The 24,504-nt window shown below is 43.3% G+C and overlaps 1 protein-coding gene across 5 annotated transcripts in view; it reads right to left on the reverse strand.

Moving 5' to 3' along the window:
• The window catches only part of SPECC1 (sperm antigen with calponin homology and coiled-coil domains 1), a 54,993-nt gene extending 33,477 nt beyond the window's left edge, over nt 1-21,516 (reverse strand). For all 5 annotated transcript variants that reach the window (XM_083875026.1, XM_083875025.1, XM_083875028.1 and 2 more), the window contains exons 1-2: nt 21,396-21,516; nt 1,602-3,160 (exon numbers count right to left, since the gene is read on the reverse strand). In XM_083875026.1, the coding sequence (XP_083731152.1) occupies nt 1,602-3,160; nt 21,396-21,441 (1,605 nt within the window). In that variant the 5' untranslated portion in view covers nt 21,442-21,516. The remainder of the gene's footprint in view (nt 1-1,601; nt 3,161-21,395) is intronic.
• Nucleotides 21,517-24,504: the final 2,988 nt, after the last annotated feature.

Consider the following 24,504-nt stretch of genomic DNA (forward strand, 5'->3'; position numbering starts at 1 on the left):
GCAAATGGAATTTTCTATATGGTGCCCACAATTCCAAACCAATCTCTGCAGTTAATGAAGGGAGAGGAATTATATTCCCAGAAAGCTCCACATCCATTTCTGTAGCCCATTATGAAAGTGATATCACTGCCTTAGGGCCAGGCTGGTGATCAGGTCATCCACATTAACAATTTGCTGCTTTTACCACGTGCATTTTCAATGGACTGTGAAAACACACACAGCAGAGCCAGCTACTGCAGATAAGTGTATTTCTGCATATGGGACATCTGGAATTACTGAAGGGGGAATCTGCTGCACTTCAGTTTGTTGGCTCAGCCCACTGATCAATGCTTCCAGGTTTTTGAGGGGAGCTCTCTGACTATGAACAAGTTATGGAAAAGGTGCAGGCTGCCAAATCAGTGAGCAGCACTGGCACAGCCTCACTGCAGGGCAGCCCTACAGAAGCCTGTGGTCTGTTTGGGTGTCACAAATAGCCAATGATTCAAAACAGCTTAATTCGAGGGAAGGGAAGAGTAAAAAGAGGGAAATCTGTGGTTTCCAAACCAAGCAATAAAAAGTTTGGTATAGAGTCTGAGCACTCAGCAGTTTTTCATTTATTCTTCATGAACTGCAGCCTTAGAAAGCACTTGGGAGCTTCCTCTACTAACTCCATTTGCTGTGGTCACCTATTTTAGCTGAAAGGACATCTGGATTTTCTAAATCACTCAAACCATGGAGGTGCTTTTTGGCAATGCTCTCTTCCTCTGCAGTCAATTTTATCATTCTTCTCATGCTCCCTTCCCCATACAGGAAAGGCTGCACACTCTCACTCCTTCTGCAGCACTGGGACATAATCACTGCTTGTGCTTTATTAACACTTGTTGAATGATGGCTCACACTGCAGCTCCTCTAAACTGCCAGGATCACACAGAAAAAAGGGACAGTAACTTGCCTAAGCTTGTTTGGAGCAAATCTATGAACTCACAGATGAGGTAAATTGTTCTAAAAATATTTTTTTTTCCGTTACTTTGCCTATACCAAAACAGAGCATTTATCTTTTTTTTGTAAAAATATCTGTTTTATGACAATTATCTCATCTGGAGCTGTGCATCATGAGCCATGTTGCTGTCCCTGCCAACTTCCCTGTGTCCTTGTGTTCTCATGATCAATGACATCTATATTTCACTGCTAATTAATCCTGATTCATTATTCAGAATTTAATATTCACAGCTAACTATTTATGCCCTTCTCTTCATCTGATTAGCAAGTGATTTACACTATTTGTTCACTTCATATCAAAGTCATTTTTTACTGATCTGCTCTTTGTCCAATTCTGATAGACACAATTCTATTTACTAAAAGAGTAAACACTACAGATAGTTTTAGGACAAAATAATTATGAGTTTAAAAATACAGATATGCTAATAGTTATTTCTGAGAAAATATGGGTATAGCAGCAGAAACTGAGACAATATCATACAACCCCAGCTTCTATTCAGAGCTAATAATATGATTTAAATCCTGGAAACTTACAATCAATGGCCCAACAACAATGTAAAGACCAACCCTACTTATGAAAGGACAGAAACAACCACCTTATTTTAGAGCTGTTACTGTTTTACCTTAGAGAGCAGCCCCTGAATGTGCTTCAGTTCACTGTTTGCCTTCAGCAGCTCTTGTTTCAGCTCAGTGCAAGAGGCTTCTAACTGAGCCTTTTCTGCATGGGCTACTTTGAGCATCTCCTGCACCTCAGAGTTGTCAGAGGTGCAGCCCACCACATTGATTTCTGCAGCCTTTTGTTTCTCATTCTCCAGCTGAGTTTTGAGAGAGCCATTCTCGATTTTCAGACCTTCCAAGGCAATTTTACAGTCCTCCAGACTTTTTGTCACTGTGCTGTTGCTCTGCTGCTCTACTTCTAGAAGTTTAAGCAGCTTCTCATTTTCTTCTCTCAGGCTTTTTATCACCTGCTGGGCATCCTGATGCTCCCTTTCTAAACTTCGCAAGCTGCTGGTTAACTGTTGCTGGATGTTGAGCAGCTTCTCTCTTTCAAATTGTGCTTTTTCAAGAACTTCTGCACATTTCTGTTCCAGTTCGAGGACCTTCCCTTCTTGAGCTTCATTCTTGGATCTCTCTTGGAGGAGAGTCATGAGCTTCTCATTTTCCTGGCTCAGCTGCTCAGCTCTGTCTCTGTGCTGACGGAAGGAAGTCTCCAGGAGAGCTTTCTCTTCCACCAGCTTCTCATTTTCTGTTGTCAGCTCCTGCACCATTTGCTGCTGATCCGACAGCTCCTGCAAAGTGGCCTGCAGCTCTTCTGCCGTGCTGTGGTGATTCTCCTCCATCTTCTGTATTCTCTCCGTGAGAGATGCAACAGAGAGGTCACTGATGTTGTTTGGAGAACTCCCTGCAGTGGAGCACTTGGAGCCTTTGAAGTGGTTGCTGCTGGTGGATGCCGGCCTGGAAGGTACATCTGCTATGTGCTCAAAGTCGGAGGCGTCGGGTGACAGGGAGGCTTTGGTGACATCGCTGCTGGAGGAGCTGGAATTGCGCATGGCAGCCCCATTCACGTGCTGCCTGTGCTCCTCTGCCTCAGCCCTCGACACACTCTTGGATGGGCTTCCAAAACTTGACTCTTGGGTGGTTGGGGTTGGGAGGCTGCTGTCGCCTCCACTGCTTGTGGTTGTGTCTGAGAGAGGGGAGTTCTCCAGGTAAAGCAATTTCTCTTTCAAAGCACGGTTTTCTTCTCCCAGGCTAGCAAGCTCTTTTTGGAAAGTCCTGTTTTTCTCCTGAAGGGTCCTTATTAATGGATCTATGTCAACAGGTGATACTGTCTCTAAATTTTGGTTGGAAGCACCCATTCCTTCAGCATTGAGTGACCCTTTCTCTTTGCATTTCTTCAACTCACAACGAAGCTTGGTGATTTCCGAATCTTTTGTCTTTGCTTCTGCCAGGAGTTCTTTAACCTGAGATTCCAGAACGGCCTTGTCACCAGCTTCATTCTCTTGCTTGGACTTGCTGGTGGGGCGCACGTGTTTGGTAGGAGTTGGTGCACCAGAAGAGGTGGGGCTGGGCTGTGTTTTCCTGGTGTTGGCTTGACCACGCAGCACAGCCCTCTCCCTGGACACGGATGAGGACAATTCCCGCGGTGCTGGGATCCCTGTGCGCTTCGCGGCCGAAACTGTTCCTTGAGGAACAAGGGATGAAGGAAATCTGAGTTAGTGCATAAAGAAAACAAGTTTCACAATAACAATGCTGGAACCCAGAGCAGTCCTGGAAAAAAAAAACCACCTGAGTGTTTGAATAGGTTTAGTCATGACTGACTGTGTGGATTCATGTTTCAAAGGCTTGTATTATTCTGTATTTCTTCCTTTCCCATCCCCTGCAAAGCAACACAGCCTGGTAAACTTTCTCCCAGTTTAATAATATAATACATAAATGCTGCAATACATGAGCTACAACTCCCTATTAATTATACTGATGGAACGATATAAAGAAATTAATTATTTGAAAGTAAAAGTTCTTCACACTACTTTGTGAAGTGCTGGGGAAATGTTCAGTAACTTAAGAAGATACTGTCTTTCAAAAAAAAAATCTATTTTTATCACACACAAAACTATTTGCATTATACTCTATTTAAGCAGATCATCACAAAAGAAGGACTGAAACATTCATGCTGAGCAGAGATTCAGTGAAATATAAAACTCTTCTGGAACTTCCAACACTAAAACAATTGTGTTGCTGCAGCTTCTTGCAGGGATGGATGAGAGATTTTCCATGTTCTAAATTCCCATCCTCTTATGGAAGAAGAGCAAAAGGAGGTTAGAGAGTTGATGCTGTTCTGTTTGGTTGTTGGTTGGGTTTTTTCCCCACCAACCAACAATGCAAAGCATTATGTGATTACAAGGGAAATGAAGTTTATGAGTTGTTGATTTTCATCTTTCAAAGCTCTCCTGAAATTCAGGACCCTGGGCACTGAAGAAGCATTAAGAGACATCTGAACCATGGAAGTTGTAAGGAGCTGGTTAAAGAAAAGAAGCTGGTTCAAAAGGAAGGTACGACATGTCACTGCAAGTGACAACACCGTGAATTTAAGAAAATCCTCCTGAAAATTCAGGACCTTAGTCAAAAGGAAAAGCCCTAATTTACAGGCCCATAAAATGTGGGGATAGAGCATAATGAGATGTTGTCCAATGTAGCCACATAAACAGGATACAAGAGTGAGTTATGCAAACAGAAAGGGCTACTGAGCCAGTGTTTGCAATAAAAACAACCTCCAGAAGGACTCTGGGGGAAATCCTAGAACAAATTCCATCTCCTCACATTCGGGAGGCTCTTTGCCGACACACATGTGCAGCATTCACAGAAAATCAAAGAGCATTAAGAGCAAACGGGAGAAGCCTCACTGCCTTACACAGCAATCTCATCACCCACCCACAGCCCTCTCCTCTCCTGCAGTGGTGCAGGGGACAGAAGGGTTAACATTAACACCACCGGGTTTGCTCAGCATCTCTTTTGAAGAATGCACTGGGTTTATAAAGCCCACACAAACAGGAGCCTCTCCCCCCCAAACACACACACTCTGCAGCAGCACAATAAACACCCTGAGACAAAGAGCAGCTGAAGAAAAGCCCCCTGAACCCAGCACAGCGCTGGCAGGAGAGCACAGAGAGCCTCTGTCATGGCAGGGGCACGGTGAGGCCAGAGACAAAGGCTCCAGTGTTTTTGGGAAGAGATACAGGGACTGCCGAGGCCCACACAGCTTCATTCAGCCACCTACAGCTGGAGGGGACAGCACAGCTCCGGGATCTCCGGTGGAAAGCACCATGAGAACAGAAATGGGAATTCTCCTTGTCAGAGCTGGAGGCCCCAGCTCATGGATCTTCCCATTCCCACCCGACTGCCAGGACCTGGCACCTGTAAAACCTGCCCGGAGTGTGCTCTGCACACAAGCAAAGCTGGTGGTGTCCATGCAGCCAACGCCAGGAGATACAGGACAGAAGGAAAACTGAAAGGACCGTGATGTGATGTGACTTCCAGCAGAGAAATCCCAACTCAGCACAGCCCCTTCTGCTCAGAGAGAGGCACAGGTGAAGCCCCAGTGCCCAGGTGGGGAAGCACCTGGATGTATCCTGACCATGGAGGAGGATGAGTGTCCAGCAGCTTTCACACAAGCTGTAACTATACAACGAGAGGTAAAATCTACATTACAAACGATCAGAGATGTTCTTGAATGGAGCCTAAGGGGTGATCTAAAGCCTGCTGTATGTCCTGGGTTTTTACACGATCAGAAAGGGTTTTCTACCTTTCACACACAATGTTATGACAAAAGCAAGTGCTCTGAGAAACTTTTTTAATGGCCAAACTAGTTCATTAACATGACTCCCAACCGGTCAGTACATGACTAAGCAATATTCTATAAATAGTGGGTGGTATTCTGTACATAACTAGAAATAATGAGGCAATTACACATTAGTACAAATTACTTGGCACTAAGGAAACCACCTTTTCCTAGGAGATATGCTGCACTTGTAGTGATGCCAGCATGTTTCTAATCACCACCAGATGACAACTGCAACATGATGCTGAGCAATGGAAGACATATACATAAGGATAACAATTAACGATATTTAACTGGGATTATCTGTACTCCACCAGTTTGCCAACCAGTGCAGGCTTTGAGCTTACTCAGTGTGCCTCATGTGTTTTGCAAGACTCCACGCTCTGCTGACTTGTTCTGTCATAAATCACAAAGCATTTGCTATCCATCAATAACCATTAACCAGCTTGGTTTCTCATGATGTAGAGACTTGCATATTTTCCTCACTCCACTCCCCACAAGCACCACATGATACTAAAAAGTCACAAGGAAAAAAAAAAAAAAAAGAAGTTCTAAGTGCATATGTTGATCACAAAACACCAAATCAAGTATAAACACTACTTTAAAGTCTATTTTATGGGCAACCCCCCCCTCTTTGAATGACCTTGGAATTGAGCAGCGTGTAGTGGTTGGCAATGACTGCCAATGCCACAGGCAGGAACTGCACTGAGGGCTGTGCAAGTGCCCCTGGTGACCTGATTAACTGTCCCCCAGTCTGGTGATGGGCTGTGGGAGACTCCAGACAGACACATCCCTCCCAGGCTGCTGCATCCAGTACAGCCCTGATTTATGCTGCTGCTTTCATCAGTGGCTGGAATCATGTAGAACTTCATTGCCTGGCAAGTGCTGCTGGTTTTGAGCAGGGGAGAGAAAAACAACTGAATCTCAGTGGAGGTCACCTCACCACTGTGCCCAGTAAAAACTTCTCCATTTTCAGCTCTACTTTTCAGGTGTGAGGTATTAAACCATAACAATAGATAGAACTCCTAATTCCCCAAGTGCTTTAAAATTAACAGCTATTTAACTCAAATCCTCTGAAACACATAATTAAGTTTAAGTTACAGGACGGGGAAGCAGAAAGAAATGAAACACCTCACCCGAGGTCACAGTAAATCAGGATTAGGACCAGGGTTCATTCCCTGCTGTGCTGCTTTCCATGCACCACTTGCTGCCAGGGAGCACTCCCTGACGTCCCACTGGTGTCAAAAGCCAAAGTATCACTTTAATGAGATAAAAGTCAGCCCCTGATGATCTTTTGACGTTTTAATCCCCTTTTCAACACAACTACAACGTTTCTCACAGAAGCATCAGGATTACATCTCAGTTTTTCCACATTATGATCTATTTCTGATCTGAGCTCTCAGCACCTTCCATAGGGACATCCATAACCAGGAGAAAATGGACTCTGGAATGGAGGAAAACATTTCCCAATCCTCCAAGGTGAAGCACACAGGATTGCAGTTCAGAAGTAACATCCATGGAGCAGAGAAAATATAATTACAGTGGTACCAGGGTAAGGAGAAGTAGGAGGCAAATATTCTACCAGTCACAGAGGGACACGTGTACATTATGGAATGAAGATTCAATACATTTCTCTGCCTTTACATTCCATGTGCTCTGAGATAGCACATATCACTGCAGTAAAGCACCAGCCTTGAATTTACATTTATTTTACTTGACTCTTAATTATATTAACAGTTCAAACACCTGCTTCCCCAGTCCCAGAGCAGAAGAATAATCTCACTTGGGAAGTGACAACATTTGACTACATAAACACCTTTGAAAATATTCTAATTTCTGCCTTGAATCTATTTTTTAAAACTGGAGTCAATAAAAAATTATTTGCCTCTGGCCTTTGTCCCATTTGTGTCCCACAACCTGCCCTTTTCTTAATCCTTCCCTCCATCAACATATTAATAACCCAAAGGTTAATGCCATGGCCTTCTGCTGTTCCACAATGGAGTTAAGAGGGAATGTTCCATTTAGTACCTTATTCCTCAATTTTAATCCTGTCTACTCTTAAGCAAACAACAATAAAAACACATTTTCTCCTTCAACATATTCAAAATTCCATGTCAGCAATTCACTGTTCCATAGTTTCAGTACATACTAAACCTCCTGCACAGAGAGCCCATGGCTGTAATTTAAGCACTGATCACCGAGTCATCTCACAAAGCATTTCAGTCATGTAAGACTAAAGCATGGAGACAGATGCAGCTTTGGTGTGATGTTTTTACACAATGGATACCTTATTTGAATTGCAAGGGCAGGATAACTATCAGGAAATAAAAGAAAGCTATTCATAGCACTCTGCAATGTTCGAGTCATGCATTTCAGAAAGGCAAACTGTTGCCTGCAGACAAGTTTGTCCTCTCACGAGGGATGTTCCAGCTCTCTCATTCCGGCTCCTGCTCTTGCAACAGATCAGCAATTTCACTATCCCGTGTCTGTCATCCCTAAATCCACCTCAGAAGGGACAGTGCAACAAGAGATGGCAAAAAGAAATTAAGGACTAACTCACAGCCCCTCTGGGGTTCTTCTGTCATTCTGGAATTCTGTTCTCACATGCCAGGATGCTTTAATAAAACTTCCCATCTGAACAGAACTCCTGAGCCTCAATGCAGAAGTGGTTCCTTGAGGGAAAGGTCAGTATAAATCAAGTGGGCTGGCAGCATTTAGTACCATGGCTAAGTAAAGGGAATATTAACAGCCCACACTTGTACAGCAAATAAAAAGAATTATTAAACCACCCCACACAATTTTACTGTGCTCTAGCACTTGTGGTTTAGCTGAAATAAGTCTTATTAATCCTGGCTTTCAGCTCATCCTCTGGCTATGACTTCAGTAGATCCTGGGCTCTTCCTGCACTTCCTGAGGCTTTGCCAGGATGTGCTGAGGATCCAGAGCAGCACCAGGAACACACAGCGACAGCAGGGCAAGGCAGGCAGGTGCCCTGTGCTCAGCCTTGCCAGGGAAACGTTCTGGGACCGCTTTTAATTTCTCAGTAAAACAAACCTGGGTCACAGGAGTATCTTATTTTCACCTGGTTTGTGTCACCTGGTCTAGGACACCAAAATACAGCTGTCTAGTGCCATTTCAGATGACCTTTAGGTATATTTAAAATACCTTCACTGCACTCAAAGTTCTGGCAGGACCTGTAGGAGACTTGTCCCTTGCTCCAGAGGCAGACAGAGCACCTGGGATGGCTGAAGACACCTCAAGTGCCACCAGACTTTGAACTGAACAGTCAGACATTCTTCACAGACTTACAAACCGATGTTAAAAAGCAGATAACAGCAGAATTAACATTAATGACATTCTGAATTCCTCCAGTACCCAATTACCATTTAGCTGATCTCCAGCTCTACAATGAACAATTTAACACAATGGATTAATATGAGATTCATGACATCATCGATGTGAATTTAGTCACAGCCAAGTCACAAAAGCTGGCATTAGCCTGGAGTCTCCACTCTCTCCACTGACTCACTGTGATAAAGCAGCACATGTTACAGGGAGCCTGGACATGTTTTCTGACTTCTTTTGTCAGCTCAGAGTAAAGTTTTCAAGAACCTAATTAACTTGGTGTTTAAAATCCATTTTTCAAAAGCGGATAAGCCACTAAGACCTCAAAGCTTAACTGAAAGCCCAGGGGACTTGGCAGATCCCTTTCACCCTGTTCCAGCATTGATCCTGAGATTGATACTGAGACTGATTAAGAGTCAGCGAGGGATGTCCTTTGGGAAATGGTGACTATAGCACAGAGGAAGGATTGCTGTACACTTGACTCCTTTAAAGTATTTTTTCATTAAAAGGTTTCAGCACACATCTGTTTTATTGAAACGCCCTATTTTCTCCTGCCTTTCCCCCGCCTCTTTGTTTAAAGCAAATGAAACGGTTAAAAAACAACTTCCCTGCTGACCAGAGATCTTCTGATATCCTAATTAACAGGAAACACATTGACATATTTCACGGTGGCATGAGGAAAAGCAAACATTGAGACTTAGGGCAGATATAACAGCAGCCCTCACCTGCACTGCTGGGCTACTTCATACAAAACCTACAGAGACAAAACCCCTGCACATTCTGCCACACTGCTTAATGCCCCTAGCCTTAAACCCCTGGGAATGGTGGGACAGCTGGGTAACAAATAATGATGGGATGCACAGAACTAAATCAGACCATGAGGAAGATTTGAATCAGTCCTGAAAGCTTCTTGGGAGCTGAAATGTGAGTGGGACTGGATGCAAAAGGCTGGATTTTTCAAAGAGATGTTGGGTGGCAAGAGACACCACACAGCACCTACTGATATTTTCAAAACTGCTTGAGCTGTTTAGAACTTCATTTCATACAGTGAAATGGCTGAAACTTCTGTTCCACCACTGGCTTAGGCAAAAGTCAGGATAAAGAATGATACTATTGTACTGTGGCAAAGTATCACGGCTTGATCTGCTTGGTACACAAAGGGAATGAGCTGAACGGGATCGCTGTCAGCATTCTTCCATGACAACACCACTGGATACTCCTCTGAATAATCCTCACAAACTCAGAGGAGCACACCGTTTTCCAGCCCTTTTAGGGCTGTCCTACAGAAAGACAATGCTCTCTGCTGCTACCTGGTCTTTGTGCAGCAGCAAGCAAAGCAAAGCAAGGCTTGGCCAGTCGTGCTTCTTCCGAATTAATCAGTCTGTTTGCAGAGTGTTAGTCATAGAGCCAACACCTTCACAGGTCAGCAACTCCTTGGGAAGGTTCACTTGTACTCCACCTAGCTTTAAAAAAAAGACAAGGAGATGGGTCCAGAACAACAAATGTGGTTTTGATAATCCAGCACTAATTATATATATAAGCTTCTCCTCCAATAGGGCCTTTTACTAATTTAGCAAACACAGACTCAGAGTAATTAAAACATTAACTTTTCTTCTGAATCATTTTAATGGCCTATTGGACTGTCTGGCCTCCCTGATTGCATTGTCTGTGGAACAGGCACAATATGCAACAGGAGGAAAGAGCTAAAAGGCTTAATGTAAAGATTTTGATCTATGTAATCATCGTGGAGAGTGTAGGAAAGCAACTCAGGTACTGATATTTGAGATGGAGGATAAGAGACCAAAGAGAAATAAAAATTATATTACAAAGTATTAGGGAGCAACAGATGACTGTACTGAAAAAGCTACACTAGCAAAGAAAAAGAAAAAAGCAGCAATAAGCATCTTGATCTGAGTAATTCCTGATTTAGGACTACAGAGACCCCTGACATTTGAGCTGAACACTTGGTAAAGGTTGGCTGATTTTTTTAGTAAGAAATATGAATCTAGAGATCTGGAGTGCAAAAAGCACACAAGAAAAGGCACTTTTGGTAACTTAAAGACTAAGTCATGACAAAACAACTTGTCAGTGGTTTAAATCTGCAGATGAACTATTGGTAGGAAACTCTTTTCGAGGGTGGCCACCAGAAGAGACTCTCCCACGACAGGAATGTAACCCAATAGTAGAGGCGACCTTATAGTTGAAGCATCACCATTTAGTTCAAATTTTAGCATCTAATCAAGTACTCAGAATCCAGAAAAGACCCCAGTAAGTTTTATACTGGTTTTAAAAGAGAAGAATGTCTGCTGCACAAGTGAGGAACGATCACACACATTTTCTTTTCACCTGATCAATAACTCTGCCATCTTCTCCTTGCACAGAAAGTCACATTTAACTCTTCCAGGAAAGTGTTAAAATGAAAATAGAACAAGATCAACTCTACTCAGTATCTGGTGGTTCCAAGCTCAGCACAGCCACAAGAACTGAATTTCAAGCTCACTTTTGTCACAGCTCAATGCTATTACAGTGGAAACAAGGTCGCATTCAGAAGGTAAATGAGACGAGATCTGATCAAAACCCTGTTCACAAAGTCTCATTGTGAATTTCAGCTGACTTTCTCTGCTCTTTATGGGCCTGCTCACAGACAATTCCTCTCTAAATAACAGCAAGAGTAGTTAAAATCTCTTTACCCTCAGAGACTTGCCTGTGTCCACACAAAAGAGTCCCTCTGAACATTTTTGATGCTGTTTACTTGAGTTTCCTGAAAGTTTTTAAACTGAAAATGAAAACTCAAGCCTGGATATCCCTGTTTTGAGTAAAAATTTAAACCCACAAGTACAAAAGCAGTGCAGGCTCTACCACAAGAGGCAACTTTTGCTCCCAAATCTCAGAACCAAAGATACATCAGCAAAGTGAACAGGCTGAGCTGAGAGACAAGAACTGCTCTGTGCCTGCCCAGCCTTTGCTCCCACAAATACAAACTTCCCTTTCTAATCTGCTCAAGAGTCAAGGAGCACCCAAAGGGCTCCACTGTTCCATAAGGCTCTGGCACCAAGAGAACCATGAGGTGCTGTTGTGTTCACCTCCAAAAAGAGGGGCACAAACCCCATTTGTGGAATAACCAATCATTGGTGCAGGTCATGAGTGGGGTGGAATCAACCCCTGAGCTGCTTTGGATTTCTGGAGTACCCAGCAACCTGGCATAACAAACACTGAGCCATCCAAAGCAAATGTTCAGGGAAACTCTATATCCTACACATGCTGAAATATCCCTATGGTAAACTCAACACTACTTTTTTTGGATCTGTTAATACCACCGGGCCTGCCAAAAACTTTAGTCACCTCCAAGTTTTACCCCTTGTCTACCCCCCCCATAAAAGAATGACTAAAACTTCCAAATGTGTTATTATCTCAAAATTAATCTGGTGAAAGTTACAGAACTAGAGAATTCTCTCTTTTTCAAATGAAGTACCCCTGCTTACTGGTTTTAATGTGAATTTATAATTTCCACAACCATCGCAGCTCATTATTAAAAAAATACGTAATTTTTATATTCCTTAAGAGGGGCTTTACTTGTGACATTAGCACACCAAAATTATTGGGATTTCTGTGTACTATTGACACTTCCTGATTTTGTTTGTTCTGGAACATATCCTGCCTATGCACCTGTAAAAACAAGACAGGATCAGGTATAATCATCTCATACATACAGCTAAATCAGTTTCAAGCCAAACTCTATTCTGGTGGTTTTTTAGACAAAAACTGTTACCAAAAAAAAAATCAAATCCATAAATACAATTATTTTTGTGAAGAGGGACAAAATCACTAAAATGATGGATTTTTTTTGTTTGATCTGGTTGATAAATTTGGAGTTTCCTTTGTTTTCCTACCTGTTAGATCTGAGGCTTCTGCTTTCCAGGGTTTTATCAACTGCTGTGGGGAACATCCCTCAGAATGTGCTGTTCAGAAAATGCAGGGATTTGCTTGAAGATAACGCAGAGAAATAATTTGACAATTCCTGTGGCTGTACTAGGAATATTCCTGAGGTAAATGACCACTAGCTACACTAAGAATCCCAGGGTTTTCCTTGATTCTAGGTTGCAGACAAGGAGATAGTTCTCCTCAGCTCAGAAAGCAGCTTCCCAGCTAATCCAGCCCAGAAGTCCTTCACTCAGCCATTGCTGGGTTAGCAGTGCTGATAAAACAGCTGTATTTCCATTTCTGGAAAATACAATCATAATGGATAAAATACCAATGTTGAGTGTTTTGAGAAGTACAGGAAATTAAAAAGCAAACAAAACTAACCAACTCTAAATCTAACCATACCAACTCACTGAACAGTGGCCGTCAGTAGATGTGTTCCTCCATGCACAGTGGTTTGTCACAACTGAATGTCATCTGTGGCTCAAGTTAATGGAGTTTCCTAAAACCTCCTGGTCCAAGAATTCAACTGGAAGGAACAGTGAGAGCCCTGCTCCTTCCAGACAAGTCAGGTGCTGTGCATCATTCCTTTAACCATTAAAATCCGACATTTCTCCACAAGCACAAAGGATAACCAAACAGATTATAAGAGGGGAAATGCTTAATATCTGACATTTTCACAATGAGCAGGGTAATTTACTCACCCTGTTTAACTGTTCAGGAGGCCAGGCTATGGATTGAATCATGGAACTGATGGAGATACCTGCATGGGGCTTTACCACCCTTCTGCTTTCTTTGTAAAGGTGGATCCTGCTCTAATTCCTTGTCCTCCCCACTGAGGGAGCAGAGCAATCACAGAGGAAAAGAAACCCAAAATGCCTCTCTCCAAGCACTGCTGTGGAGTGCTCTGCATCAGGAATCCATGATCCCAACCCTCCAGTGCAGGAATGCTGCCCCATACTTGGCTCAAAGAGCAGCACTGACCGAGCCAAAGGAACTTCTTTCCCCATGAATTCCCAAACCCTGCCAATCCAGAAGGACAGGGGGGAAAAGGGATCAAAAATGGAAACATGAAAGGAGGTTCCTCTCCCTGCCCTAAAAGGGCAGAACTTAAAAGCTAGAAGCATTTCTTTTTAATTGTTTGCTTAATGCTTAATAACCAGTTTGCATTGCCCTGGTGTTACAACTGCCTTTTGTTTACTGAGATGTGATGGCCACATAATAAACTCAGTTTTATTATCATTTCCAGCCTGCTTCTGACAGGGGGTGCAGAAAGGACTCCGATTTAGTCTCCACAGCTCATCCAAAGCTTAAGCTCAGACAAGCACAGAGCTAAGGGAGCTGAACAGCCAATACTGGGAACTGGGCTGAAATCATCAGAACTATCAACACAGGATGAGACACATCAGGAAAAGAAATGAGACAGAAGGGGAGAGGAGAAAGCTCATAACATAATGAGATGTTTATCTATAAAACATTGCCCACTTCAAAGCAGGAAGAGCTTCAACTCCTTGGTTAAAAAAAGAAGAGCTTTTAATTAAAAGATCAGTCAAAGATTTTCCACAGTCAAGCAGCCTCAAAGAAACTATGTGTGGAGGAGGCTGAGAGTAATTCTTAACATGATCAGTCCATTCTTCAAACTCAACGAGGTTTTATGAGAGCATTTCTCAAGATCTAGAAGATAAGGATTGTGGAAATATCCTCAGCCCCTCAAAGAGGGGCTGTTCCCTTCTGACACCTCCACCCTCATCAGCTTTTGCTCTGGAAAAGCCTGGAAAAACACATTCACAGCTCTGTGCCTCCCATCTCGCGGCAAAACAGATTGCAATCCTAGGACCCATGGCTTTGGGTTAAACAAAATTACTGCCATGGACTTTAGGAGGCCTGACCTGAAATATTTCTGTGCATTGTTCTAGTCAGCTGAAACCAGCCTGTACTGAGCACACAACCTTCCATTAGGCAAAGGTTTAAAAGCCTTTGAAGGTTTAAATGAATTGCACCACTTTTCTGGAACACTCTTTCCATTCAAGGAATGTTTCCAGATGGGGATGGACATGACACCACCACCTCATCCCCTCCCAGCATTAGAGCTGACACTACATGCTCTGAGGAACAAGACTTTGAACCACTTTCCCTTTGGTCACAGAATTTTTTAATGCTTCTTCTTGTCTGAAAAAAACCCCCAGGATTTTGACAATTTAGCCTTAAATAAGAAAAATGCAACATGTTTTCTACAGGCTACACTTCAGCAACTATTTCACATTATTGCAGATAGACAACACCAGGGCTATTGCACTCTGGAGGAGCTTTCAGAGCAGAGAATACCAGTCCTGGAATGACTCCTGTTCATGGAATCTCATCCCCACTTACCAGCTGTTAATTATGACTAACAAACCTCATGCTGAGTTGGTTCTGTTCTGCACAAGCAAAGGGAATTACCTCTGTTTTATTTCAGGAATTGTAAGCATTTTTGTCTATGAGAGTAAGTATTCAGTTATACTTCTGAAGGTCTTTCCCATATTGCAGAGCAGAGAACTCAATTCCTGCCAACAAATTTATCATTATCCACACCCTTGTGGAAACAACTCCTATAAAAGGGATTATATGAGCATAATTATTTGGTATCATATCACAAGGATTTCCACATCTTCGGTATAAATGCTGCAATGACAAAATGCAGAAGACCTTTAGGGTGTGAAAATTACAAAATAATATCCTCCAGATGCAGGGAAGAAGCCACCTTTGCGTTCTACATATTTCAGACTGATTAAAACAGGTTTCTATGCTTAGTATAGGATGAGATTTCTTAAATCATTTGGGGAAGAAAGAAAAGTCATCCAACATAAGTAAAATGTGTCAGAGGATCAACTGCACCCTGTCCCTAGAGCCATTTTCATTCCATACATTAATAAATATGATTTCATTGAAGTTGCTGGTAAAATTCTCACTTGCCTGAGTAGCAATGATTTTTAACACTCAGCACCAAAGCTTCCATCAGGACAGGAATGTGAGAGGAACCTAACTCTGCTCATGGGATATGGACACATTTGCTTTGCTCTTAACAGTTTTCCTAAGCAACTGAATAAATTCCAACCAAGACACAAAGCCTACAGAGCTGGTAACAAATGGAAAATATATGTCCCTGTTTCCAGCCAACACATCCCCTACACATGCTCACAACTGAACCCTGCAAACTCATGTTAGCCCTGTGCTTTCCCAAGAGTGCATTTTTCCAGTGATGAATATCAAATTTGCCTGTAAGAACTTCAAATGTAAATTCTGCTGCTGATAAAAATATAGAGGCTTGTTTAGCTGTGTGCTCCAGAGCCTGATGAAAAGGGCAGGAAGCTGCAGCTCTGATGTAATTTACAGCCTGAGAGAAGCGACCGATGATCACACAGCACACAAGGGCAGAGTGCTCTGCCTCAGAACATGCAATCCATATCTATTGATGCTGGTGGAAAAACATTTCATGGAATATAATAGATGGAACATTCCAAAGAGATCTGTGAACACATGCCTGCTTTGGATTATAGGAAGAAAAAAGCTGATGCATGGAAAATTCTAACAGTGTCTATTACCATCATCAGAGATCTCAGTTTTAGATTATCTTCAATCATCATGTTCAAATTGCTTGGAGATGCAGAGTGGGAAAATATTAAAAGATAATGAAAATATCAAATATTTGTCCATCTTCTAGTGTCAGTCTAAGAATTACAGAAAAATCAAATTAACTTCTCCTCAAGCATTGCAATACAAACAAAATCAGAGAAGTACTCTTCCCAGTTTTACAATCTCGAGTTGTTTTGAAAGCTACATTCCCTGTGGAAATCAGATTTTATGAAGAGTAAATTAGTAAAATCAGGGAGGAATTGAAAAGAGAAAAAAATAAGATAGATTACTTTGCTGAAATACTGGTAGAAGGTCCAGAACACAGGACTGCTTCCAAATAAACTCCTCGGTATCTCCAGGGCTCTGGCAGCTTTCAGTGGGGAGACCAAGGGCAATACTTGCCCAAATTTCTTTGGCCAGCTTTACAGCTTCAAGATCTTGAAGAGCCAAACACAGTCCAAACAAAAAGCAACAAGCTTCTCTTTTTCTCCAAGGCCAGCATTATTCTCTTCTTCTTTTGCCCTTTTCCCTCTTTCAACTCAATGCTGTGTCAGAACCAACATAATCACAACCATCCTCTGGGTTGTTTCCTTGTCACTCTGCAGCTGTCAAGAACATTAACTAAACTAATGAAACAATCCTCAAGAAAATTAGCTTTTACATTTACTATCACGTTAGATCTACCACTGGTAGGTCCTAAAACACCACCAGCCCTGGGGCAAAAGCACAGTCCAGAGCTCTGGACCCACAGGGCAAGTTCTTGCTGACCAGCTCATTCAGCAGGATTCCCAGAAGCTCCCTGCCGTCATCCAAAAATGGCTTTGTTTTGCTGATGGAAATTAATCTCACACAAAATGCATAAACCACATCCTGCTGCCTGCCATGCCCTAAAAGTTGTTCTTGTAAAAGCTGTCATCCTGCCCATGGAGAAAGCACTCCCACTCAGCATATCCTCCCAGCCAGGGCAAAATCTGCTGGGAAGGCCCTGTAGTGTAGGAGATGTTACTGATGATCTTTTCCATTAATTTAGCATTCATTAGCCTTTCAACTTGGAATCAGGGTTATCACTTAACGCTGCCTCAGATAATTCCAGAGGTGAGTTACTCACGCATGACTAAATTTCTCTGAGAGTTCAGTCCAGACTGTGACAGTGTCTGGCTGTTCCTGTTCCACTGGCCTGGGAGCAGAGGAGACACTGACTGATGTGTTTGTCAGTCCTCCTGAAATGATTTAATCATGTCAGACCCACCAAGTCACCTCACGAGACCGATCAACAGAGCTGGCCCTCACTGGCCTTAGAAGAAAAGCTCAAGTCAAGTAAAAATTACTCTCCAGGGGAAAATAAACTTCTCCAATACCAGTTTAATCAGCAGTGTGTGTTACTACTCTGAAAAATGAGAGCATTTCTAAACCCCCCATGCAAGAATGACTTGTGGGAGGAAGAGGTGACTAAGGAATTAAACTATCCAGTGGAGAGCAAACTGTGGTTTGTTGGCTCCACTGGGAACAAAAGGTCTGTGGCTCGCTGCCCGAGCTCCAAGAGGACATGACTTGCTGTCGGTATTTCCATGAAAGCTGTTATGTGATTCATTAGCTTCGCTGGCCCCTCTCTCCTCCCTCCCTTCCCCCCACACCATCATTAAACTCATCTGGTCTCCTGAGCTCTTGGCTTGGCAGAAATGGTGTTCTGACATCCAACGGAGTTAAAATGAACGGCTCCCATGTTTGGGAGAAAGGGAGAGAGGCAGATGAGGGAGACTAAAAAGAGTACCCAGAAAATGAGAAGAACACACCCTGAAATGAGAAGAACATGTATTTCTACAATAGCATTTATCTTCAAAGTCTCCAATGTTTTACACTGAAAAATCCCTTCCTCAAACTCAAATGAAGCCGCCCCTGGGCCAGGACAAAACAGACATAAGAAAACAGATCAATACTGACTCAGTGCATGCACTGACACTTGATATTCTCATCCAAGCCATGTAAGCATGTTTTACAAATAAACACAATCCCAAAAAAAGCCTAACCCTTGGATAACCCCACCCGTCACCTTGTTCCAACACGAGAAGTTAACATTTCCCATTCAAGCGATTCTTTCACGGAAGTTTTTGTGGGTATTGAGTCATTTTTTCCCACCTCTTCCCAAAGATATTCATCATCCATCACCTGCAGATGTTTAGAGGATAAACAACTCCCCCCATCACCGTGTCAACCAGTGTCAAAGAACGGCAGTGCTCCTCTTCAGAAATAACAGGAGGCCTCCCTGTTTCCAAGGCAAACTATGTTTGAAAGGCTTTCTCCCAATAAACACAGTGCACTGGATAACTCTGGATTCTTCTACACGACTCCCAGGAAATGTTCCAGCTATTCCACAGGTGCTCTGGCCTCTGTTTGTATACACTCTTTCCTTTAGCTTGGGTAGCCAGTTTGAAAAGCAGAAAACTAATTCTGCTGACAAACTCCTGCATTATTCAACTCGCCTTTCACATAATTTTCTGTACTGTTTTATAGGTGTTTTCATTCTGAAACCTCCATTGGTTTTAAAAATATGAATATTCAGAGCACTGGGGTATAGCAGGAAAACTAAACACTTGCAATGAGCAGAGTTTTGGTAAAGTGATGCCAACTTGGGTGACACACCACAAAGTTCTCAAAATTATTGTAAAAGCTGTTTAAGTGTTAAATTAGAAGCTATGTAAAGCCTATAGAATTTAATGTTATTACAAGCAATCCTCTTAAATCTTTGTTAGACACTCCTACACTCTTAGGAAGATGGAGATTAATTTGAGATGATACTGGGCTGTTAAGAGTCTGGTCTTATGTTCAGAACATTTCCATCAGACACCAGCAGTGGATTTCTTTCCTCTGCCTTCTCCTCACCACAGTCCCTTGCTCAGTCAGTCCCAGTTCTTTGGTTCTCCTTTATTAACGTGTTAACTTTAAACTGCTCAGCTTGGAGGCAATAATTTCCTTCCTGTTCCTGGACAGCACTGACCAGCCCACCCAGAATTTACATTTAATAGGAAAACCCATGAAAGTACATAATGCTCTCCTAAATACGTGAAAATAAGTATTCTACTTGAAATGGTAACCTGTATCATAACAGGATCAGATTTTTAAAGACTTCAGTGCCCACTGACATCAAGAGGAGGAACAAAGCTGCACCCAGCACCACAAGATGGCAAGTTTGGGCTGAAAGACTTAGAGATGAGCCATAAGATGCCCATAAAGTTTCCTAATAAGGAAGACAAACAAGATGACCCTGAACATCATGCTCAGGGAAACAAGTCAAATTGGTTGTTGTCTGTCACTAAAGCTGACTCATGAGCTGGATCAATAAAGTAACCCATTCCTGGGGTGTAGCCCTGGTTATTCCAAAACATAAGTTCAGAAGTACCGTAGTTGTTCAAGATGTTGGTGTTCCTGAATGAGAGCTGAATTAAGTTCACTCAAGCAGAAAGAAAACTCAGAGATACTATGAGGTATCACATACTGATGTGAGAAGCAGGTTTTTGCATCTTCACTGTCAAAAACACAAACTCTGAGTTCCAAAGCCATAGCTCTCACACACAATAAGGAATATGTTGTCAGAATTTTTTTCTTTCTGTCAGCAGGAATGTTCCTGACTCTTTTTCACGGTTAAACACTGGAGTTTTGAACACATAGTTCAATACAAAACACTGTTTTTTAGTCCTACTCATACCTTATGAACAGTGAGGACTTTCAAACAAGATCTACTACACCCTACACTTACTGAGAATAGTTTAAAAAGTGCTTAGGTGCAACAGAAGTATAACTCTTCCCTCTTCAATAAAAAAATAAATCAAGAGAAAACAAAGGATGAAAGCAATTTTTCAAACCCACAAGGGGTCTGCACACTCATTTATCATCCGTGTTAACAGCAATAAGCTGCTCAAATGGCCCTGCAAAATCAGAGTCTGTTTGCTCCAAGTGATCAGAAGTTCGGCAGTGCATCTCCCAGGGCCTTTATCCAGCTCTGCCTTAATTTATTACCAGTACTATCCCTCCTAAATGACACGTTTAGCTCCAGCAAAACTTCTCTGGCCGGCAGTGGCCAGCAGATTTCAGGGGCTGGGGATGTAGGCAGCCATACTCTCCGGCCTAAAGTTTCACTTTCCCTTAGGGCAGCATTTCTTCTGGTGACTGGATACTGGCAGCTTTTGTGTTCTCCATTAGCCCGGTGATTACCATAGTGCTGGAGAGTTCTCCCTACACCTCACTGCTGCTCCAGCACTGGCTGGGCACATCTATTGTGAGATCCCCGAGCAGCAATGCAGCCCTGGCTGACAACACCACAGATCAGGTACATTTGTATTTGTTTTTAAAACAATACATATCGACTCGAAGTCATAGAAACCCGTGATCGAGCAAGAAGAACTTTAATGGGATTTTGTGAATGAAATTCCCATGGCAACAGCAAGAAACGGAGCGCCAGGAAATACAACTGACTGCCGTTTTATGCGTGTTAGAGGGTTCTAAATCCGGCAAGAAACTGAGAAATAAGCAGCAGAAATTAGTGGACCTACGGGGTTTCCCCCCTCGTTCAGCATTTGGAGAAACAAGTGGAATAAATCAGAAGGCGAGCAGAGCGGCACTACGGCATCAGGAACAGATTAGCAGCCGTGCTGTGCACTGGGCACACGGGGAATGCCATCTACCTGATACCGCCTCTCGGCTTTCTATGAAATCTGCTCCTGATTAACATGCACAGCGCTACACTTCTCAAAGGACAATGGTGGGAGACCTTCCACAAAGGCATCATTCTAAATTCTAAGGCCTGGAAAATTTCAGGCCTCGGGCCACGAACAATGGTGAAGGCTAACGCGGCCAAGCTGCGGATCCTGACAAGTTTTATGTAAATCACCACATTGGCTTTGGAACTTTTTTAGCTGCATCATGCAGACTATGCAAAAAAATAAATAAAAAAATCTGTCAGCGAGCAGGGTCCCTCCCTTTGCAGGATTCCTTGCAGAAAAGCTCCCCTAAGGACCGTGCTGCGATCTCAGGTAGGGAACGGCAATAAAGAGCATTCGGAAGGCGAACAGCAGCAGTGGCTGGAAGCCACCAACACTGGCTGTGACACACCAGAGCACTGTGCGGGCTCAGCACAGCGGGAGCCCCGAGAACAAACCGCCATCCCCGCGGTGCCGCCGCCCCTACACACACACACACACAGACACACCTTGCTCGTGGTGCTGCTCCTCGGCTCTGCCCGGCTGGTTGCCCATCTCTCCTTCAAGCGGCCGGCGCCCCGCTCATGCCCGGGGCCAGCGCGGAGCCGCCTGTCCCCCGGCCCGGCTCTGGGCGCTCCGGCGGGGAGCGGCAGCAGCAATCCTCACTCACTCAGTGCTGGCGGCCCAGCCGCGCTGCGGCCCCCGCCGAGGCGGCTGCGGCGCCGCCTCCTCCTCGCTCATCCCAGCCCCGCTCCCGCTCTCGCTCTGCCGGCCGGGCTGGGCACACAGAGAGCGGGGCAGCGCCGGGGACACCCAGCGGCGGCCGCGGGAGATGCAGCGCTCCGGGCGGGCCGGGGGTTGTGCGCTCAGGGAGGGAGGGAGGGATGCTCCTCCAGCACCACCCGGAGCGGAGAGTCCCTGCCCAGGAATAGCCATGGGGGACAGGGAGAATAGCAGAGGTTCGGGCGGTGTAACAGGGTATTTCTAAGCAAAACGCTGGGGGTGAAGGAGGGCAGAGGGACCCTGACCACTCAGTAGAGACCTGAGCAGCCAAATGCCTCAAAGACAAGGCTTTGAAATTAAAGCATTAATTTAAAATTAAAACATTAATTTTCCCCCAGTTCCACCACTCGAAGCATGATTACCGTGGAGCAAACAGACGTTGCCCACAGATGTAACTACACCGCTGAGCACAGCACTGACGTGTCTGGGCAAGGGCAGCTCGTAGCCGTCACAAAAATGAGGCAACACAGCTTCAGAAATGCTCAGCATCTCGTGAAAACATAGATGCCCAGAGGATGCTGAAATGGAGACTGGGCTGCTCTGAAAAGCTGACCGTGATGGTGAGCATGAGCCCTTTCTGACAAGGCCCATCTATCAGATCTGTTCTGATATTCTCTGGGGCTATTCCTGGGTCAGCCCAGCACTCCCAGCTGCTCTGGGCTTCCCCTGGTGCTGAGAACAGCACAGCAGCCTCACATCCCTATTACATTAAACAATAGACATGGGTCAATGAATGCCATTAAAATCTATTGAAGTAAGGATGTGGGGTTTTACTGTTAAAAGTCTATTATAGTGATTTCCAAATTTCCCCTTATGCTAATAAAACAGCAATCAAACCTGACAGCCACTACCACATCTAGACCTGCAGCCACAAACTGGACCAGATTTCACACCATATCTCTAGACCATCAATATTTTTGCCTGTGACTGGCACTGTAAGAGCAGCTGCATAGGACAGGCCCACTCAGAGCCTGGCCAACTGCCCACCTTTCCAAAAAAATCAAGATGCTCCATACTCATGGAGCCCTGATGTACATGGGAAACAAGGATACTGAATTACTCCAGTGACCAGTTTCCATTATGTGGATAATTGACAGAATCCTCTTGAGTCTTGATTTCAACAAGAGGGTTAAAAACAAATTCAGAAATAATAAACTAGTGTGTCTCCTAGAGGCTCAAAAGAGCCTGAAAATAAAACATGGAGAATTAATCTATCTAGTTGTGTATCCATTGCTTCAGATAAAGTATCTGGAGACCATTCAATATGATAGAAGCAGAATTTTACTAATATTTCAGTACAATAGGATGAGTTCATTGTCAGTCTTAAGCTTTCCATTGTTCTTCCTCTGACACTTCATAGATAAGTGAAAAGTTTTCATACATCTGTCTATATCTGGATGACATTAAACAACTCCTGTCTACTTCTGCCTTATGACATGTCAAACACAAAGCGCTTTGTTTAATGAATAAGCCATCAAAGTTCTATAAAAAGGATCAGTGATAGAGAAAAGATGACTTTTAGTGCATTCTATGATCTCTTAAGTTTTGTATCTTACTATGATGGGTACTCAGCCTGCCCTTTCCAAGGTACAGATGCAAACTTCCTCCAACTGCTGTTGAAATGTATCTCCCACAGAGATTTTCTTCCGTTGTGGACCAAAGAGTGACTTCTGCTTTTCTTCAACAAGACTCACCTGAGGGACTGCATTAGCTGTGAGAGTCTGTTGGGCTAATAAATCCTGAAGCTGAGCATTTATTACTTCATCACCTGCTTTCTATTTCTGTAATCACAAAAGGGAATAGTGTAACAAGGCCCCAGTGCAGCATTGGTGCAAGCCTGGAGTAATTATAAAGTGTAATCACTGACTCAGAGCAAACACACCTGAAATCTGAGCATTGTAGAAGAGCCAGGACTGGAAGAACCAATCTGTTATTTTTGACAGTGGCACGAAATGTAAGTCAGAACATTCTAACACTGTGATAGGGAGAATGATGTCAGGCCAAAGACATTTAGTCCAGGTCCATAATGCAAGGTAAAGCACAAATTTTTAAATACAGCCTGAGCAGAATGCATGAATAAGAGATTACTACTTATGGAGCTTGCAGGAAAAAGAAAAAGGAGTAAGAGCAAGCATTACACGGGGACCAGGTAACAACAGATGAATGGCTAAATCTTTAGGCAACTATTTGTTATCTGGACATTTTACTTTACTTTCCCTTCCTCTTCAGTAATAAAGGTATAAAAATGAATGAGTTTCAGCTCTACAAAGCAGATTAGTTGGTCTCTTCCTAAGCATGAAGCTTGACTCATCTCCTTGCTCTTTGTTGAACTGCCAATAAAACGTCACAAACACTCCTTTCCTACAGAGTGAGAATGGGAAATAATTATTGAAGGTGTGACAGACATAATTCTTTCAACTCTCTAGTCAAATGACAGGACTTGCTTGCCAGGCATAACCTTCTTTGCATCCTACTCATAACACAGTAAATTAATGAGTGTCATTTCTGTTCAAATTGTAATTCATGCTCATGAGAACAAGTGTGAAGATGCCACTAAATCTCAGATTTGCAGTGGCCAGGTAGCTGACAGTCTCTCCTGAGGTCTAAAGAAGTTACAGACACTGATGATGGACTAAACTGAATGGGCCCTAACCATGAACACCAGAGTTCACACTATCACTCCCTCCTTCTTCCAATAATGCTAAATTGCAATAATTTTACGAGCACCAAGTACATAAGTAGCAGGGAAAATAAACCTTCAGAATTTGTCTATCATTCTCAGTAGTGGACCCCAAAACATCTACAGCTGAATCCCAGATGAACAAAAGTTTTTAA

This window comes from Zosterops lateralis, assembly GCF_965231275.1.
Source record: "Zosterops lateralis genome assembly, chromosome: 19".
In the NCBI taxonomy this organism is placed as follows: Eukaryota; Metazoa; Chordata; class Aves; order Passeriformes; family Zosteropidae; genus Zosterops; species Zosterops lateralis.